This window comes from Osmerus eperlanus, chromosome 10, assembly GCF_963692335.1.
Source record: "Osmerus eperlanus chromosome 10, fOsmEpe2.1, whole genome shotgun sequence".
NCBI classification, from domain to species: domain Eukaryota; kingdom Metazoa; phylum Chordata; class Actinopteri; order Osmeriformes; family Osmeridae; genus Osmerus; species Osmerus eperlanus.
Genome location: NC_085027.1, coordinates 8,665,768 through 8,680,432, shown reverse-complemented (window position 1 = coordinate 8,680,432; position 14,665 = coordinate 8,665,768). Strand labels below are relative to the sequence as shown.

General features: G+C 45.8%; 3 protein-coding genes across 3 annotated transcripts; all 3 read right to left on the bottom strand.

The window, feature by feature from the left end:
* Positions 1-160: 160 nt before the first annotated feature.
* On the bottom strand, positions 161-5,850 carry cog4 (component of oligomeric golgi complex 4). The gene is made up of 19 exons (XM_062471725.1): positions 5,685-5,850; positions 5,399-5,481; positions 5,201-5,315; positions 4,946-5,120; positions 4,600-4,793; positions 4,406-4,511; positions 4,144-4,301; positions 3,977-4,035; positions 3,659-3,792; positions 3,460-3,578; positions 3,116-3,282; positions 2,857-3,022; positions 2,687-2,749; positions 2,433-2,546; positions 2,264-2,356; positions 2,088-2,171; positions 1,894-1,995; positions 1,296-1,424; positions 161-1,067 (listed from the first exon to the last, which is right to left on the bottom strand). The coding sequence occupies exons 1-19, from the start codon at positions 5,817-5,819 to the stop codon at positions 933-935; spliced, it is 2,331 nt and encodes a 776-aa protein (XP_062327709.1). The 5' UTR covers positions 5,820-5,850; the 3' UTR covers positions 161-932.
* Positions 5,851-6,192: 342 nt separating this feature from the next.
* Positions 6,193-8,148, bottom strand: rsl24d1 (ribosomal L24 domain containing 1). The gene is made up of 6 exons (XM_062471729.1): positions 7,978-8,148; positions 7,300-7,413; positions 7,137-7,209; positions 6,866-6,929; positions 6,658-6,743; positions 6,193-6,544 (listed from the first exon to the last, which is right to left on the bottom strand). The coding sequence occupies exons 1-6, from the start codon at positions 8,056-8,058 to the stop codon at positions 6,477-6,479; spliced, it is 486 nt and encodes a 161-aa protein (XP_062327713.1). The 5' UTR covers positions 8,059-8,148; the 3' UTR covers positions 6,193-6,476.
* Positions 8,149-8,314: 166 nt separating this feature from the next.
* Positions 8,315-14,570, bottom strand: rab27a (RAB27A, member RAS oncogene family). Its single transcript, XM_062471728.1, has 6 exons — positions 14,403-14,570; positions 11,390-11,562; positions 10,495-10,580; positions 10,058-10,161; positions 9,775-9,898; positions 8,315-9,259 (listed from the first exon to the last, which is right to left on the bottom strand). Exons 2-6 carry the CDS (start codon positions 11,540-11,542, stop codon positions 9,064-9,066), a joined length of 663 nt encoding a protein of 220 aa, XP_062327712.1. The 5' UTR covers positions 11,543-11,562; positions 14,403-14,570; the 3' UTR covers positions 8,315-9,063.
* Positions 14,571-14,665: the final 95 nt, after the last annotated feature.

Genomic DNA, 14,665 nt, shown 5'->3' with positions numbered 1-14,665 from the left:
ACAGGGAGTCCTGGCCTCCCTGTCCCACCTGATGCTCTCCAGAGTGTCCCTCCAGAGCATTTCTGGAGCCGTGTTTACGGAGCGCCACACCTGCTGCCACACAGATGATGGAACTCCCTGGACGCCAACCAAGACCAAACAGGTAGACAAAGTCGCATCATAAAAGGAACATTGATTTAATAGAAGCACCGCCTTTTACCCAGGCACAACTACAACTACGAAGGAGTTAAAAGTTCATCATGTTAACTGATTCAGCCTTCATCCATTAGTAGACAAGGATGTCTGTCACCTCCAGTCTGGTCAGTAGATATACAGGACCGATCATCACTGTTCAGCAGCTCTCTATTAGGTTAAAACTGTCTCATCTCCCAGCCCGGAACTGGATCAGCTCTCTGACCTGCTTCTGTTACTTTAATGGATATGATGTTCATTGTGGGATGGTGTCACCGACAGTACTGCAGCATCACCACATCACAGCTCAATATGAAACAACAGCTGGATCTTTATTAAATAGTCAACATTTATTACTATGATCTTCACACTCTTATAAAGGATCTTAGCTCGTACGCTAACAGCACAACCCCACAACCTTTAATATCAGACTGCCTCCTGAATAGGCCATGCAGTCAGCTGGGGGTCACAGCGGGGGTCAGGGGTCACAGCGGGGGCTAGGGGTCACAGCAGACACTTCCTCCTCCATCTGGAAATTCCTCACCCTCCTTGATAACCAATACCCACAGTTGCTATAGCAACACCAAGAGGCCCCTGGCCCGGGCCTGCACCAGGCCCCATACAGGAGGCACAGAAGAGCACAGACCCAGGTGTTGGTCCCTTCTACAGATGGGACACCAGGAGGGAGAGCAGGGTTGCTATGGTAGCAGGGAGAGTCCCCTCCCTGGGAACCAGCTCACAAACACATCTCCAAGGCGGTGTTACAGACGAAGCCTCTTGATGTCCTCGCTGCGGAAGTCAATACGGAGCGCCAGAACCTGCCGCACCTCGGCCGGTGTCAGACGCCACGTCAGAGGACCCGAGTTAGGACCCCAGTAGTCCAGAATCTCTGTTACCTACAACCCCCCCACACACACAACATGATACCCGATATTAAATTATTGTACTCTTGGATCTGTTATTTACACACACACACACACACACACACACATCCTAGTAACATGCCTGCAGACATGGTGCATTGTGTGTCATATACATGTACATCTGGGGCGAGGCATGCACATCTTTGTATGCATGTATGTATGTATGTATGTATGTATGTTTGCGTGTGTGTGTGTATATACCCTCTCCAAGTTCAGGATTGTAGCCATTTGTGTGAGGCGAGCAAACTTGTCTCTGATGGTCCAGGTGGTGATGGTGGTGAGGTAGGCCACCAGAGAACGCAGCTCCCTGTCAAACTGCAGACCGCCCAGCTGCACAGACACAAGATGGAGACATGGCTTCAGAAAACCCCGGGGTGGACGAGGAAAAAGGAGAGAGGAGAACGAAGGGTGGGGTTTAGGATGGGGGAGGGGTGGAGAGGATTTGGGGGAATGTGATGGGAGAGGATGCGGGGGAGGGGAAGAGATGATTGATTATTTATATCGTGTTATTTTTAAACTGCTAAAAAATGTGCACCCTTGCCCACATAAAACCCTTAAAGAGGATAAGGGTGTGGATGTTGTTGAGAGTGGTGAGCAGTTCGGAGTCCTGGTGAACGCTCTGCTCACAGGAGACAGATGCGGCTAGAGAGGAAAAACACTCTCCATCTCCAGCAGCTCCTCCACTCGGCTGGCCTGATAAATAAAGCATGGGAGCCTGCTCTGTACGTCACGTGTGCGGCTGACGTCAGCGGAGCGGGCTGTGCAGGGCGCCACCTGGTGGCCGCGAGCTGAAACTCACCCTGCTGAAGGTGCACTTGAGGAGGGTCTTCTCCATTTCCATGGAGACCAGGCTGGTCATCAGGCTGGTCAGAGTATCGTAGATGACTGATGACAGACCGACCTGGGGGGGAGAGGGATTGGGGGGTAAACTTCGGTTCATCCACACCTGGTCCTGAGTGGTGCTGGTGCTGTTTGGTCTGTTACTATGGTTACCTTGAACTCAGCCATGAGTGTCTCCAGGTTAATGATGAGCTGCTGCACCCAGGGGTCATTGGCCTCATACTCACTGAACTCCTCCTGCACACAAACACCAGTCACAATGTGCTCAGCAGGGCTGTGTCTGTGTGTGTGTGTGTATGTGTGTGTGTGAGTGAGTCTTCTGTTCGTACCTCCTCTATGTTGTGGGAGATTGACAGGAAGCTGCTGATCCAGGGTTTGACCTGGGGCTTGATGGCCGTGGAGTTGAGCTCGGTCAGACCCTCCTAAGGATACAGCACAGTTACAACACTTAAAGTTACTGTGGGTGTGTTTATGCACATGTGTGTGTCTTTCTCCAACCTGTAAAAGATCCTTGAACTTGCTGGAAGTATTGACAAGGTCCGACAGGCAGCTGTCAATCTTGGCCTGCTCCCCTGACCCCGCCCCCTGGGTGAACAGCTTCGAACAGTCACTCTGCCAGTCAGACAGGATGAGAGGGACAGAGGAAGACAGAAATGAGCCGTCAGCCATCCAAAACAACACTACTGAAATTAACATCTAGTACGAGACAAGCAGCTTCTCGTTCCCTGAGAGCAGGGAGGAGGTGAGCTTACCTCAAGGTTCCTCTTCAGGGTACTGATGTTCTCACTGCACACCTCCACGTTATTCAGAGTGACCTGAGAGAGACGTAGAGAAAGACTCATTCTATCTGGAAAGGGGTATCTCAATAGAAAGTAAGTGTGTGTTTGCGCGTGTGCGTGTTCTGCGTACGTGAGAGTCTTACCAGGAAGGCGGCCTTAGCGACCTCTGCGCTCTCTATGCTCATGGTGTTGAACTTGCCCTGCTGTAGGCTGCTGTGCACCAGGCTGACCGCACTGCTCACCCCACGCTGGATGTCCTGCAGGGTGGTGGCAGGGAAGCCCTGGCGCAGCTTGGTATACAGCACCTCCCTGGTGGGGGTGGGGGGGATACAGGGGAGAGGGGCTGTTATTTGACTCCTTTATTAGGACTCCAGCACTCAGGTGAGATGAGCATGGACGTACCTGAAGTCCCCCTCCAGTGTGGACGTGGCATGGTTGATCATGGCACAAAGACAGTCGATGCTGGAGCTGGACAGAGCTCTGCTGATGCACTTCTTCACAATGTAGAAACAGTCATCCACCATGCTGGATGTCAGCTGACCCTTCTCATATGTATCCATAGCAACGGCCTGGGCGGAATGGGGGGGGGGGACAATATGATACCCTGCTTGACAATCCTGTGACATGTCAGGTGTCCTGTGACCCCGGGAGAAGTGTAATTCATGATGAAACGATGGCGGATTGTGACTCATCATGAGGGCAGGGTGGTATCTGGTTGGGTTTAAGATGAAAAGGTGTGGTGGTACCTTATTGACCGTCTCTCTCATGTAATATTCCTCCATGGGGATGTAGTAGCCTATCAGCTCCTGCATGGTTCGACTCAGGACACAGTGTTTCAGCAGCTTCTCCACACTCTGCTGGTGCTCTGAACAAACACACACAGCACAGTCAACACTGTGGAGATAGTGTATTACATGTGGGTATAATGGTATTATTTGACTTTACCCTGTGTGATGGTTGGGGTTGATGTGGCGTCCCCGACCTCAAAGTCCGCCATCATACGACGACGCAGGAAACGCAAGTACAGCTCTGCTCTGGCATTCATCAAAGTCACCTCCATCAGCACTGGGTCCAGCTCCCTGCACACACACACACACACACACATATTAACAAATAGGCAGACAAACAAGTAGGCAAACAGACAGGCAGGCAAACAGACAAGCAGACAGGCAGGCAGGCAAACAGAGAAGCAGACAGGCAGGCAGACAAGCAGACAGACAGGCAGTCAGGCAAACAGACAGCCAGGCAAAGAGACAGGCAGACCTGGGTTCTATCTTCTCCGTGGCACCACCCTTCATCATGCTGCTCTGGACAATCTGAAACTGGACAAGAAACATTCCACTGAGCATGAGCACAGAGCAGTAACATCAGCAACCTCTGCATGATAGAAGCACCAATACCTCACTGAGATCACCACTCATCTCCAGTACCTTATTGTGGTAGTTCCTTTGCTGAATGAACTTGTCCACAATGTTCTTAGCCTGCCGGTCACACTCATCCTGCAGATGTGTGATAAGGGTGTACAGGTGGCCGGGACCATAGTACGTCTCCACTATGGGCTGGTGGGTTTCCACAACACGGGCGATGCCTAAACACACCAACACCCGGTTAACAGACAGCTCATTTCCTGTTCCCCATACAAACAGGCAGACAGGCTAGAAGGCAGACAGACAGGTAGGCATGCAGTATCACCCTCCAGCAGCAGAGTCAGAGTGTCAGCAAACACCAGAGCAGCTCTCCTCTGCGCCAGGTCTCCGCCCAGGGCCAGCAGCAGGTTCTCTTCTGCCTTAGACGCCAGCTGTGGATGGTCCCAAAGGTTCACATGAGCGTGTGTGAATGACAAAGAGACGTGTAAAATGGAGACGTGCACACACACACATGCCCACCTGGCTGCAAAGGTACTGTCCAAAGCGAGCCAGACCCTGTTCATGGAGACCCAGTAAAGGGAAGATCTTGAAGAACCTTTCCACCTGTGCCAGGTCACCTGCGGCAACAGCCTCATCAAGTCGCTCGGCAACCAGGACTTTGAGGCGCTGTTCAGCCTCCTGCAACATGGCCAGGCTGGCGTCCACGGCACTGCCTGAGCACAAATACACCATCAGCTATGACTGGGAGTAGTGTGTTGTGTTGGCAGTGTTGTTCATAGATGCAAATTGTTGCAAAACTTGGTTTCCCGCTATTAACAGGAAGTGTATCCTTATAAGGACCTGTGTGGTGTGTGAGCTGCCTTACTCTCTTGTCCCTGCCGACTGAGCTCAATGACTGATTGATCAAGAGAAAGGTAACGGTGGATGTGGGCAGCAGCCTGTTCATAATCCTCGTTGCGAAGTGCTGTCTGCACGCCATCGGTGCAGAACTTCAGGTCCAGAATGTCGTCGGCCCGCTGGATAACCTTGTACAGCCGTGTCTGCACATATAGCACAAATGCAGTCGTGAACAATGTGCGAGTACCCTGTGTACCCTGCGTGTGTTCGTGTGGATAGATACCTTTGCCAGGTCAAGCTGTCTAACTTTACTGCTGACGTTTTCCGCCAGGCTGCAGGTGAAGGTGATCATCCCAGCCAGTTGGCTGGCATCTCCTCCAATCAGCTGCAAGTTCGGTCTGAGGGATCCAGAGAGGCGGGTCAAACACAGCACCGGGTGTACTATCATGACAGCAGGTCACACTCATTCACACACACTCACCCCATCCTCTGCAGCCCCAACATCTTATTGTTAATGCTGCCTTCCTGCTCCACCAGTTTATCTAGCTCCGTCGCCACCTCGTTCTGTTAGAACACACATTCAGGCACATCTGTTTCATCCTGTTAACTTTGCAGTATTTTTTAAGTTTTGTTTCGTAGTTCAAACTAAATATTAAGCACTTATGTAAGGCATTGCAGTAAATGGATGCTCTGGACAGTTAGCAATGCTAGCTATGGACTTCACACATCTTCTGTCCATACAAAATGGAGGCGAAGCAAAGTCTCACCTCCTGCGCGCAGAGCTGTTGGTAGACCCTTTCTAGGTCCTCTAGTTCTGTCAGAGCTGAGATAGCATCCATATTTACTGTGGATACACAGGCCGAATCACATCTTTTCAACGCTATGGGACTGTTCTCAGCCATTTTTAGATCCCAAATCAATAGAAACGTGTCACTTCCGTGTTTGAACGGATGTTTCAACGAACGTTAGGTTGCGCGATTGTGCGCATAAATGGCTTCGGGTACCGTCAACGTAAAACCGTCTCAACCCAGGTCAGAAGAGAACAATGTAAAATTTCACATTTTGAAATTAGTTAAAATGAGCATTTCATAAGTTTCACTTTTATCCAAAGCAAAATACTGTGAAGGATTTAAATCTAACACCATTTGTTTGGCAGTCAAGTGCTCTACAACAGTTGTATACCCATCAACAGTCAAAACAGACTACAACACTATCCTTATCACAGCATTTCTCATGACATTTTAAGTTAGTGAATAACAACTGGACCAGGACCACTGATTTTGTAGGACAAGATTTAATCAAATACAGCATTTGACAACATACATCATTTTATTTAGTTGCATGGTTTGGAAAGTATTTAATACCATGGCTTCCGTGGGTCATGTTATAGTCATTCCTGGAGTCTTCCATATTCCTACAGGATTGGGCACTGTTTGACAAGAAGTCTGGGGATCTTAACATGTTTAGAGTGTTGTCTGAAGTTAGTCTCCAAAAGAGTCATCCGAGTCTCAACGATTCAGCAGAGAACTGTTAAGAGAACCAATTTTACCCGTGTCCAATCAATCATCCATTTCCACATCTTCTTGTAACTTCTGCACCATCTTTTCCTCCATAATCTTGGCTTTTCCTACAAAAAAAGAATACACATTTGCAAATAGCCCATATATGCACATCATATGTCATATCATTTATGTAGTCAATTGATGATTCATGGACATCTCTTCCACATTAACAATTTACCTGCATGAGGAGCTTTGATCAAATGAATGTTCTTCTTTACTTCTTGTATTGCCTCCTCCTTTTCCAGCTGCTTGCCCTTCCGCAATCTGAGAGAGTGAGAGGGGGATGAGAAACAAAGAAGACGGGAATGAGAAAGAGAGAGGAAGATGAGAACATGTCACCCTCCCCCTGAACACCAGTGTTGGATTAAGAGGAGAGCGAAGCTCACCTGTTTAAGATGAACCGCGCCTGTCGTTTCTGCTTGATTCCCTCAACCACCTTCATGGCCTCCACTGAAACGCAGGAAACAATAATGTTATTGGTTTAAGTGATTCAAGACATTAAATAGGTGCATTTGCCATCAATTGGCCCATATTGAACCATATGGAACTGATACACTCGGCAGAAGTAGGACACCATGGCTATCATGAGGACATGGACTCACAGACATGTTTCACTGTGACATAAGTTCAGTGTTAAGAGCCTGGGAAAACAGTTACCAGTCTTGCTCCACAAAGCCCTCTGGTATTTGACTGCCACATTTCTGCGCTTCTCGAATTCCAGACAGTTATCCTAAGATGAAGAGAGACACAGTACAGACTAATGATTTACGCAAGGTTTTTCCTGAAACTATTTCAATCAACTTTATTGTATCTTGCTTACCACAGTTAACTCTTTGCCAGACGCTTTTCTGAAAGCCTTGGTCCATCTGGTCTTTCTGGGGTTGCGCTTCTTCTTGAAGTTTTTGAGGCACTTTGATTTACAAAATCTGAAATTCTAGTCAAAAAGGAGAGGACCCGTTAAGAGGAACCAAGATTGATATTCAGATTACTTGGTAGCAGAACATTAACTTGGGGTAAGTTATGGCGGACCCGGCCCATCTCATGTTGGGTGTAGTTAGCTACAGTACTGTTGTCTCTGACAACACTGACGTCTCTAACTATACAACGTGACAGATCTGTAAGTCTATCTAAAAACAATCTAAAAACTCTGGGTCAGTTGACAACCCAAACGTAAGCAGCCCCTAAAGTCCCGAACAACATAATTAGGATTGTGTACAAGGATATAAACAATTTCACCTCGCTCAGACATTAGAATAGAACACTTTATTCGTTGAGTTTTCTCCGTTATTTGAAGTCTTAAGTCGTTAGAGTAGCATATAACATATGAGTTAAATTGATTCACTCGTAAGCACAAGATATTAAAAGTAATCTTTCGGGTCTTAATTTAAGAGCTCCGTCCCAACGTAATCGTTAACGTGTACTACTGCTAGCTGGCTATTTAAAAGCTAGTAGATGGCTATCTTGCTAGCCAAACATGACGTACAATCTCCATACATACCTTGCAGTCGTTCCGTACAAACATTGTGCCGTGTCCGGGATACACCGGTCCCGAACAAAAATAACATTTTTCAATTCGCATTGTTGAATAGTTAGTTTATTTCATGCCCATCAGTAAAGAAATACAATTTCTGAGAGCACGAGGGTGTGGATCAACAAAAGGAAATTACGTAAGTGCATTTCCGTAAACGTGTTATTTTCTTCTGTTGTAAATCCACCCGTTTGTAAATCCTGCTATATCCTGCCCCCTACTGTAAATATAGGAAACAATTCTAAAACGAAATTCATTTCGGAGTGTTGTGTAACCGATTGAAAGAAAAACAATTATGTGGTAAAAGTACTAGAAAGCTTTGTGCAAAACTTACTTTTAATAAATAAAAATACATTTAATTTCTGAATATTATTTGCATATTTGGCATAAAGAGTGTTTGGTAAGTATACAGTGTATGAGTTAATACAGAAGATTAGAGGCACATTGTATGATCAGATATAACAGAAAGCAAACTTCAACCAGCAGACTGGAATTTTAAAGATTCTAATATACCCCTATATTCCAATACTTTGACACATATAGTAAGAAAGAGACCAAACTACTCAGCTAATTAGATGTTACTGTGGAGCAGGCCATACATGCAGTGAATCCACCAACTCATTCACACACAGTATAAACTAGAATAAAAGGAAGTGCACTGTGACAAGTAAAATATAGCAATGGTGGTAGCTTTTTCCCCAAACAGGCCAGTGTTTTATAGAAATAAAAATTTGAGTAGCTTCTTACTGGAGCTAAGAAAATAATTATTTGCAAGTACACTAAATGTTTAATAATCTAAAAATGCACATTATAATAATATGAATAGTAACAATTTCAAATGAAAACATTCAAAAGGCACATAACTGACTGAACCGACAGTGATAATGCAGTGGTTCAGGGGGTGTGACCAGTGGTTCGGGGAATGGTCAGTGGCCCATCAACATTCGTATGACATCATCTCTTAGTACATCATGCCTTTTAAAGTCTTACTTTTTATAACTTATGGACAAAGACCTCATATGTGTATAGACCCTAGTCTAGACCTTAGTCTAGACCCTAACATGCACATTTGCCCTTCTCTGCGCTCTCTGCCAGGTCTGGGTTGCTGGTTCCGTTGGTCCTCACGGTACCGTCAGGGATCCACGACTTGTCCACACAGCGCTCCATTCTCTTCATGATCAGGTCCAGCAGAACGTCTACAGCCTGGCCGACATTCTGTCCGTTGGCTGCACTGGTCTCAAAGTACGGGATCCTGCAGGAGAAAGAGCATATGACCTTCTTAAATGCTTCCTGGTGTCAGCTGGAGCCAGGAGTTTAAAATAAATAAAATAAGATGTGTAATTTAATCTGACAGGTATGATCCATCCAGTACGTGAGCGAGAAACATTCCAGAGACAGAGGAAGTATTCCATTACTGTAATACAACAGACCAAATAGCAAGACAATTACTTTTAAGAAGAACAACACGACTGATGCTGAGGATGAGGCTGCTAAGCCAGAGTATGGGCTCAAGTCGACATGTGACACGTCGTCTTCAGTCAAGGCGTCAGGGACAGTCCCCAGGTTCATCTCTAATCCTTAGGATTTCCTGATTGTGTGGAGCAGGATACTTTACATGACTGCGCAAATATTTGCCTTTCAAGGAGGAGTGACCTAGCCCAACCTTTCAGTATCGTATAAGATTCCCTGAAGAGTCAACATGCAGCAGCCACTGCCTTCTTGACAAATGTTCCAGAGTGGGCCGAGTGCTGGAAGACTGACCCTTACCCATACTTCTCTGCCAGTTCGCGGGCCTCGTCCTCCCTCACAGCCCTCTGCTCTCCAAGATCACTCTTGTTGCCACACAGGACGATGTCTGGGCTCTCGCAGTATGCATGCATCTGCAGCTGGCCTACAAAACACAATACACCAGTCATGATAAGAGTAGTCTGATCTCAAGATAACTTTTTCCTCAACCACAACAGAGCTTGGCTAGTTTGTAGACAGGCAGATCGCTCTGCTGTGAAAGGGTGATTCTGAAAGCAGATTCCTATGAAAACAGAGAACTTACTCATCCAGTTTCTGACATTTAGGAAACTCTGTTCGCTGGTGAGGTCAAACAGGAGGAGGAAGCCCATGGCATCTCTGAAGAAAGCCGTGGTTAAACTCCGAAACCTGACACCACACAGGAGAACACCTTGTGAGAAGCTGCTTTCAGTGTTAGTGAAACAGACCTTTGAAAGCTGCCAACCCAAGCAATACTCCAAGGCCTGGACATTGAGTAGTAGAATGGACATTCTCTCAGCTCCCAACTTGTCATTTTATGTACTTAACATTTTGTTATTTATTTTTCAAAGCTTTAATTTTGTCAGGCTGAAATGAGAGGAAGACAGACAGGAGTAATTAGCACAGAAAAGGATGAGCTGGATGAGGAGTTGAAGGAGACAAAGGAGCAAGACCCTCTGTTAAGTAGTTAGTGTGAAAGCTAGACCAGACTGTTCATCCCACCTCTCCTGCCCTGCCGTATCCCACAGCTGCACATGGATCCTCTGTCCCCTAGCTGACGTGCCGTCAGGACCGCTAGACTTGTACATCTTGGGAGACAGACAGACCACACTGGTTAAACACGACTCAGGTAGATGTCTTAAGTTAAAGTGGCTCTAGTGTTCCACAAACCTACAACACAATTTGCAAATCAAATATTAAACTTATTAAATACTTTCATGGTTAATGTTGTATGATAATTCTTATGATATGCAGGACATGAGTAAATACCACGAACCACCCTGATGTTTGTCTATATGGTGTGAAGTGTTTACTCTACAGGAGGGAGCTACAGTTCAGGAACATGAATCACCTTCCTCTCAGATTCCTCTGCAGAACAGAGCTGCCACACCCCTAACCATAGCTTCACTTTGCAGACTTGGTCACTTCAGTTGTATTATTTGTTAGGATTATTTTGAAATTTGACCTATGCTCAAAATTAACCAACATTCAAACCGGGTTTCCAATACTTTAAAAAGCCCACATCCCACATGTTTCATCAACTGGATTTAGTTCCCTTTGACAACTCTTGGTCTCACAGAGCAGCATGCTAACAAAGCAGCACATTAACTGAGAAGCACACTAACAGCTGCACACTAACAGAGCAGCACGCTAACAGCAAGCAGATAAAAGATCCTGTAAATAATTCAGGTGACGGCTGCTTCAGAGGGAGGCATATACTAACACAGCTCTCACAGGATCAGTCCTGACAGCAGACACTAAGCCAGAATAAGACACCTCCTGTCTACACCCAGAAAATAAAAGTGAATGAGTGTTTCTGAAAAACATATCTGGGATGTCCATCTTTGGCTGGTAAAGGACTTTGTCGGCTGTAGGCATGAGCTGTCAATCTACTCACCACTCTTTTTTCTCTGAAATCAATGCCCACTGTAGTGATGAATTTGGAATTGAACTTTCCGTCTGTGTATTGGTATAGGAAACTGGTTTTCCCCACACCAGAGTCCCCAAGTGCCAGGAATTTGATGAGGTAATCGTAGTCCCCATCAGACATGGTGAGCGTCTGGTCCTGACCTGTAGCAGGTATAATATTATGGCAGATAGAGATTTAGTTAGTCAAAACTCTGAAAACTGCTGATTGTAGCAGACCTAGCAGAGGATGGTGTGAGAACTGGTCTGTTGTCATGGTACCCTATCAACTATGCTGACACAGAAACAGGAAACTGAAAAAAATAAGTACACACATACCACAAATACAAAACACAGCTACCCAATTACATGTATTCACTATAGTAGTACTGGAACTAAAGGGAGGTCCCAGGAATCTGTAATCTGGTCTGGGGTGAACTCTCACCTGCTTCCTGGTTGGTTTGGGTGAACACACTAAAGCACTTAATGAGCAGACATAATTAGGTGAATAAAAGAAATCTATACTTCAGTAATACTTTATAATCTGGTGTTGCATTAACCTAATCAATAAACGTTACAATAACATCCTACTGAAACACCCCTTGAAACACCCCTTGAAGCAATAAAGCTCAAATATATTTGAGAGCTAATGTTTTTTTGAGTGGCTCCTGCTGTTAGAACATTGAATACATCATATGACTGGCGTGAAAAGGCCTTCAGACACACTACACATTCCTACACCCTCACCAGCTCTAAACCCCTCATCCTGACCCATAAGCTGCTTATGATCTGTAGCAGGTCTGGAGCCACACTGAAGCCACACTGAAGCAGCTCTGGAGCCACACTGAAGCAGCTCTGGAGCCACACTGAAGCAGCTCTGGAGCCACACTGAAGCAGCTCTGGAGCCACACTGAAGCAGCTCTGGAGCCACACTGAAGCAGCTCTGGAGCCACACTGAAGCAGCATCGACCGAAGCAGCTCCCTCTCAGTCCTCCCAGGGACCATCCTAGTCCTGTGGTTCATTGGTGGGACAAAGAGTTCAGACCTGGTGACTCACCCATGCCTGATGCATCTGCACACACTATTCTATTTATTTTATTAAGCTAAAAAGACAGTAGACTGTGAGAGTCACTGATTCACACGTGACAGACGATGACAGCAAACGCGATGGTCCCTCTCAAATCCCTCAGTCTCTGTGCACAATGAGGTTGCTCCCAAGTGCTTTAAGTGTGTACACCATCTGGCAAACAGGGCCATGTTCATGGAGGCCTTCCCCAGAGAAGAGGGCCCTGGGCTAGCTGCTCCTGCTGGCCCCGCTCTCAGGATAGGCTGGGATCACTGAGGCGGCACAGGTCGCTCCAGTATGAGGCAGATTAATTTAGCCAGTTCATGCAGAAGCACATTGTAGAAGATGCTAATCGTGTTGAGACACAGGCTATTGGCTGACCATCAAGCTGCCCATCTCAACATCTAGGCTACTCTCTGTAGGGTGTAGAAATAGAAAACAACATGAATTACATGTTCTACTATGAGACTTAATGATCAGATTGATTTCACTAGTGGTCTTGGTAGGTGTGACATGGTCCTCTAAGACATAGGAATTTTAATAATGAACTGTTTTTCTAACCAGTTGAATTGAGTCACATGTTCAGACTCAAGTCTTATCACAGCTTTGAGAGGAAGCCTACACAGCAATGATGGTAACAGATTAAGCAACATGGTGCAGTCAGTCAGTCAGTCAGTCAGCGTAGCAGAAGACCGCTGAAGTTGTAAGCATAAGTTCACAAAACAGACTGCAGCCAAAATAGTCCAGAAGTCCCAAGTTAAACTGACAAACATTGATTTCATAGGAAAACGTCACCAAAACATCATGAGACCAACCCAACTTGACCTCAACCCCTGCCAAGTGCTTTAGGAGAGAGCTTTGCTTTTTGTCTTTCGTCATTCACATAGGTACAGAACCAGATCCAAACTTGTCTGCAGAACTGTCAGCATCGTCTGGAGACATCCTCCATCTCCCTTTAGGGAATCTGTAACAGTAGTGTGTTTCAGACCCAAACTATAAAGAAAAGTGTTTCAGTTAAGCACAGACCCTTTTTGAGGTAATGTTGATTACTCTCTCAGACTGAGCCAGCTCCCCCCCCCTCCCCTTTACCCTGGAGAGACGACCCTGATTTCAAACATCCTCATGTAACACCCTTCAGCTGGTCCTCATGTAGTCACCTGGATGGTCATGTGACCAAATATAGAATACTAAATCTTTATACTGAGCATCTCCCTGTTGGTTGGCTCTGCTCTCGGATAGTGGGTTCTAAAAGTGGTTAACAGACACCAAGTTATTTATCATTAGACCATTTTATCCCCCATGCTGGCTTAAAAAAAATTTAGGCTGTCATTTTTCAAACCACCCAAGTGAGGGGGAAAGATGACGGTGGAGGGTACATACTGACGTGCCTTAATTTAAAAAAAAAAGGACAAGAAAGGGTCAATACGATTCGTGAGGCAACCAACCCTTCAGGTTGGGCCCAAGGAGGTGCTGCATTCTGACCTACTGACGTCACACAACAACTTCTTGAATTGTAAAATGTAAACCATTTAGGCAGTGCCAAGCCAGCACAGCAGACGTCTTAACGTTGGCTATTCAAAGCAGTTTACCAAAGTTCCCGACTAGTCTTACAAAGTAAACAAATCCTTTGCGATAGTTGGAAGATGTTGATGATACTTTTTTCATCTTAAATAGGATTTTGTCAACGCTGTTAGTAGAGGCGGTTATGATAAGGTTACACACAAATGCAAGGCAAAATTACTGAGTAGGAAAATGCTACGTGGATAAAGACACGTGTCTCAAAATCCATGCGGAGCAGACCTGTGAAACTTTTCAGTAACTTAACAATAAACTTAGCCGTTTTGTTTAGTAGTAAAAGTTTCGGATTTGTCTCCCGCTTGAACAATTGCCCCAAATTAGCACTTCTACAGACAAGTCAACGTATTTTCAATTCACTTACCAGCTCTTGTGCGTTACTTTCTTGACAAAAGCGCTTGTAAAAGCGCGTTGAATCAGTCTGATTTCTCTAATGTTCGAATTAAACTGAGTTAAACTTTACAGTACTTGCTGTTGCTCCATTTGTTGCACATACCCTCTCTACAGTGCACCATCACTTCCGTTAGCTACTACTACTAAACTAGAGAGCCCCTCCTTCTCGAACCAGCCCAGCACCAACTTAAAATATAGCTGCAAGCAGCGATGTGGGTTCCTCCGCAAAATGGC

Coding starts and splice junctions, on each gene's coding strand:
- cog4 (XM_062471725.1), bottom strand. CDS start 5,819: ATGGCTGAGAACAGTCCCATAGCGTTGAAAAGATGTGATTCGGCCTGT. Junction 3,283..3,459: donor TGAGAGAGACGGTCAATAAG/GTACCACCACAC, acceptor CATTCCGCCCAG/GCCGTTGCTATGGATACATA. Junction 1,068..1,295: donor CAATCCTGAACTTGGAGAGG/GTATATACACAC, acceptor GGGGGGTTGTAG/GTAACAGAGATTCTGGACTA.
- rsl24d1 (XM_062471729.1), bottom strand. CDS start 8,058: ATGCGAATTGAAAAATGTTATTTTTGTTCGGGACCGGTGTATCCCGGA. Junction 7,210..7,299: donor CTGGCAAAGAGTTAACTGTG/GTAAGCAAGATA, acceptor TCTTCATCTTAG/GATAACTGTCTGGAATTCGA. Junction 6,545..6,657: donor GATCAAAGCTCCTCATGCAG/GTAAATTGTTAA, acceptor CTTTTTTTGTAG/GAAAAGCCAAGATTATGGAG.
- rab27a (XM_062471728.1), bottom strand. CDS start 11,542: ATGTCTGATGGGGACTACGATTACCTCATCAAATTCCTGGCACTTGGG. Junction 10,581..11,389: donor ATTTCAGAGAAAAAAGAGTG/GTGAGTAGATTG, acceptor CTGTCTCCCAAG/ATGTACAAGTCTAGCGGTCC. Junction 9,260..9,774: donor GAACTGGCAGAGAAGTATGG/GTAAGGGTCAGT, acceptor TTTCTCCTGCAG/GATCCCGTACTTTGAGACCA.